Source organism: Vigna radiata, chromosome 5 (assembly GCF_000741045.1).
Source record: "Vigna radiata var. radiata cultivar VC1973A chromosome 5, Vradiata_ver6, whole genome shotgun sequence".
NCBI lineage: Eukaryota > Viridiplantae > Streptophyta > Magnoliopsida > Fabales > Fabaceae > Vigna > Vigna radiata.
The window spans coordinates 21679395-21681415 of record NC_028355.1 but is presented as its reverse complement, the minus strand read 5'-3'; the positions used below and the strand labels follow the sequence as shown (position 1 = coordinate 21681415).

General features: G+C 38.4%; 1 protein-coding gene across 1 annotated transcript; it reads left to right on the top strand.

Moving 5' to 3' along the window:
• Positions 1 to 427: 427 nt before the first annotated feature.
• Positions 428 to 2021, top strand: LOC106761466 (uncharacterized acetyltransferase At3g50280-like). Its single transcript, XM_014645018.2, has one exon. It carries the CDS (start codon positions 468 to 470, stop codon positions 1869 to 1871), a length of 1404 nt encoding a protein of 467 aa, XP_014500504.1. The 5' UTR covers positions 428 to 467; the 3' UTR covers positions 1872 to 2021.

Below are 2021 nucleotides of genomic sequence, written 5' to 3'. Positions count from 1 at the left end.
TTTATTTGACACATAATACAAGAATAAAATGATCATAAAAATGTATTTTTTTTAATTTTTTTTTAAAAAAAACAAAAAATAAGAACGGAAAAGGAATATAAAAAATTTATTTCTTAAGTTTATTCCAACCATTTTGTCATGAAAGCATTATAGCTTTCGTCACATAAATTCATACGACAAAAACTACTTCTAAACCAAAAGGGTACAAAGTATATTGTAAAATTACTGCAAATATTTCAAATAATTAGTACTTTTTTCATGATATATATATATATATATATATATATATATATATATATATATATATTTATATTGTAATTTTATTTTTCGTGGTGCTAAGAATGATTTGTCAGCATTTCAAAACTTTCGGAATAATTCTATATTTAAAGGATCGTAGGAGTAGCATATCTGATCATAATAAATTTTTTACTCTTTTGGTAGACTTGGTAACACAACACAAAACGGAGATGTGCAACAGTTCGATGAAGACGATGGGTGGCCCTGTAGTGCATAAGGTTTCAGAATGCTTCGTCAAAGCGAACCACTCCACCCAAGAATCAAACAAAATATGCCACTTAACACCTTGGGATATTGCCATGTTGTCTGCACACTATATCCAAAAGGGTCTTCTCTACAAGAAGCCTGCAACCCTTGTTGATGAACGTGATTTCATAGAAAATCTGTTGGAAAAGCTCAAACACTCTCTTTCTCTCACCCTCTCCCATTTCTATCCATTGTGTGGTCGCCTTGTCACCCACAAAACCAAAAACCCTCCCTTCTATACTGTTTTCGTCGATTGCACAAGTAATTCCGGAGCTAGATTCATCCATGCAACTTTAGATATGACAATATCTGATATCCTCTCTCCCGTTGATGTCCCACCCATTGTTCAATCATTGTTTGATCACGATAGAGCACTCAACCACGATGGTCACACCATGCCGCTGTTGTCCATCCAAGTAACCGAGCTAGTGGATGGTGTTTTCATAGGTTGTTCCATGAACCACTCTCTTGGTGATGGCACTGCTTATTGGAATTTCTTCAACTCGTGGTCAGAGATCTTTCGAGCTCAAGCTCAAGGCCATGAACATGATGTTCCCATATCGCACCCTCCCATTCACAACCGCTGGTTTCCGAATGGTTGCGTTCCACCTATCAATCTTCCTTTCAAACACCACAACGAGTTTATCAGCAGGTATGAAGCACCCATGATGAGAGAGAGAATATTCCACTTTTCAGCAGAGTCTATTGCAAAACTGAAAGCAAAAGCCAACTCGGAATGCAACACCACAAAAATATCTTCGTTCCAATCACTGTCAGCACTTGTTTGGAGATGCATAACTCGGGCGCGGTGCTTGGCGCGTGATCAGAAAACAAGTTGCAAGTTATCGACAAACAACCGTACAAGAATGGATCCGCCACTGGCTGAGGAGTACTTTGGAAACTCGATTCATACACTGAATGCAGGAACAGCGACCTCAGGGGAATTGCTTGAGAATGGTCTGGGATGGGCAGCATGGAAGTTGCACATGGCTGTTATAAATCATAACGACAGAGTGGTGTTGGGATGGGTGAGAGAGTGGTTAAAGTGTCCTCTAATATATCAACTTGGTCGTTATTTTGATCCCTACTGTGTGATGATGGGAAGCTCACCCAGATTCAACATGTATGGGAATGAATTTGGAATGGGGAAAGCAGTAGCAGTTAGAAGTGGGTATGCCAACAAATTTGATGGAAAAGTTACGTCATATCCAGGCCATGAAGGAGGAGGAAGCGTGGATTTAGAAGTATGTCTTTCTCCACGTGTTATGACTGCGCTGGAGTCCGACCAGGAGTTCATGGATTCAGTTTCAACTTCCAATCCTCTCTAGATCATTTATCCACAGTTAATGTTGTACCTCTAATTGCTGCTGTCTGGTTTATGCGTATCTTGTCAAAAGTTATTTGGTTGGTTATGAATTTATTATTCAACTATTAACAAAAACAATAATTATAGGTGTATCTGATAACGTATGTGAAAT

What these genes read in the sequence shown, in the direction of transcription:
- LOC106761466 (XM_014645018.2), top strand. Translation starts at nt 468, where the DNA reads ATGTGCAACAGTTCGATGAAGACGATGGGTGGCCCTGTAGTGCATAAG.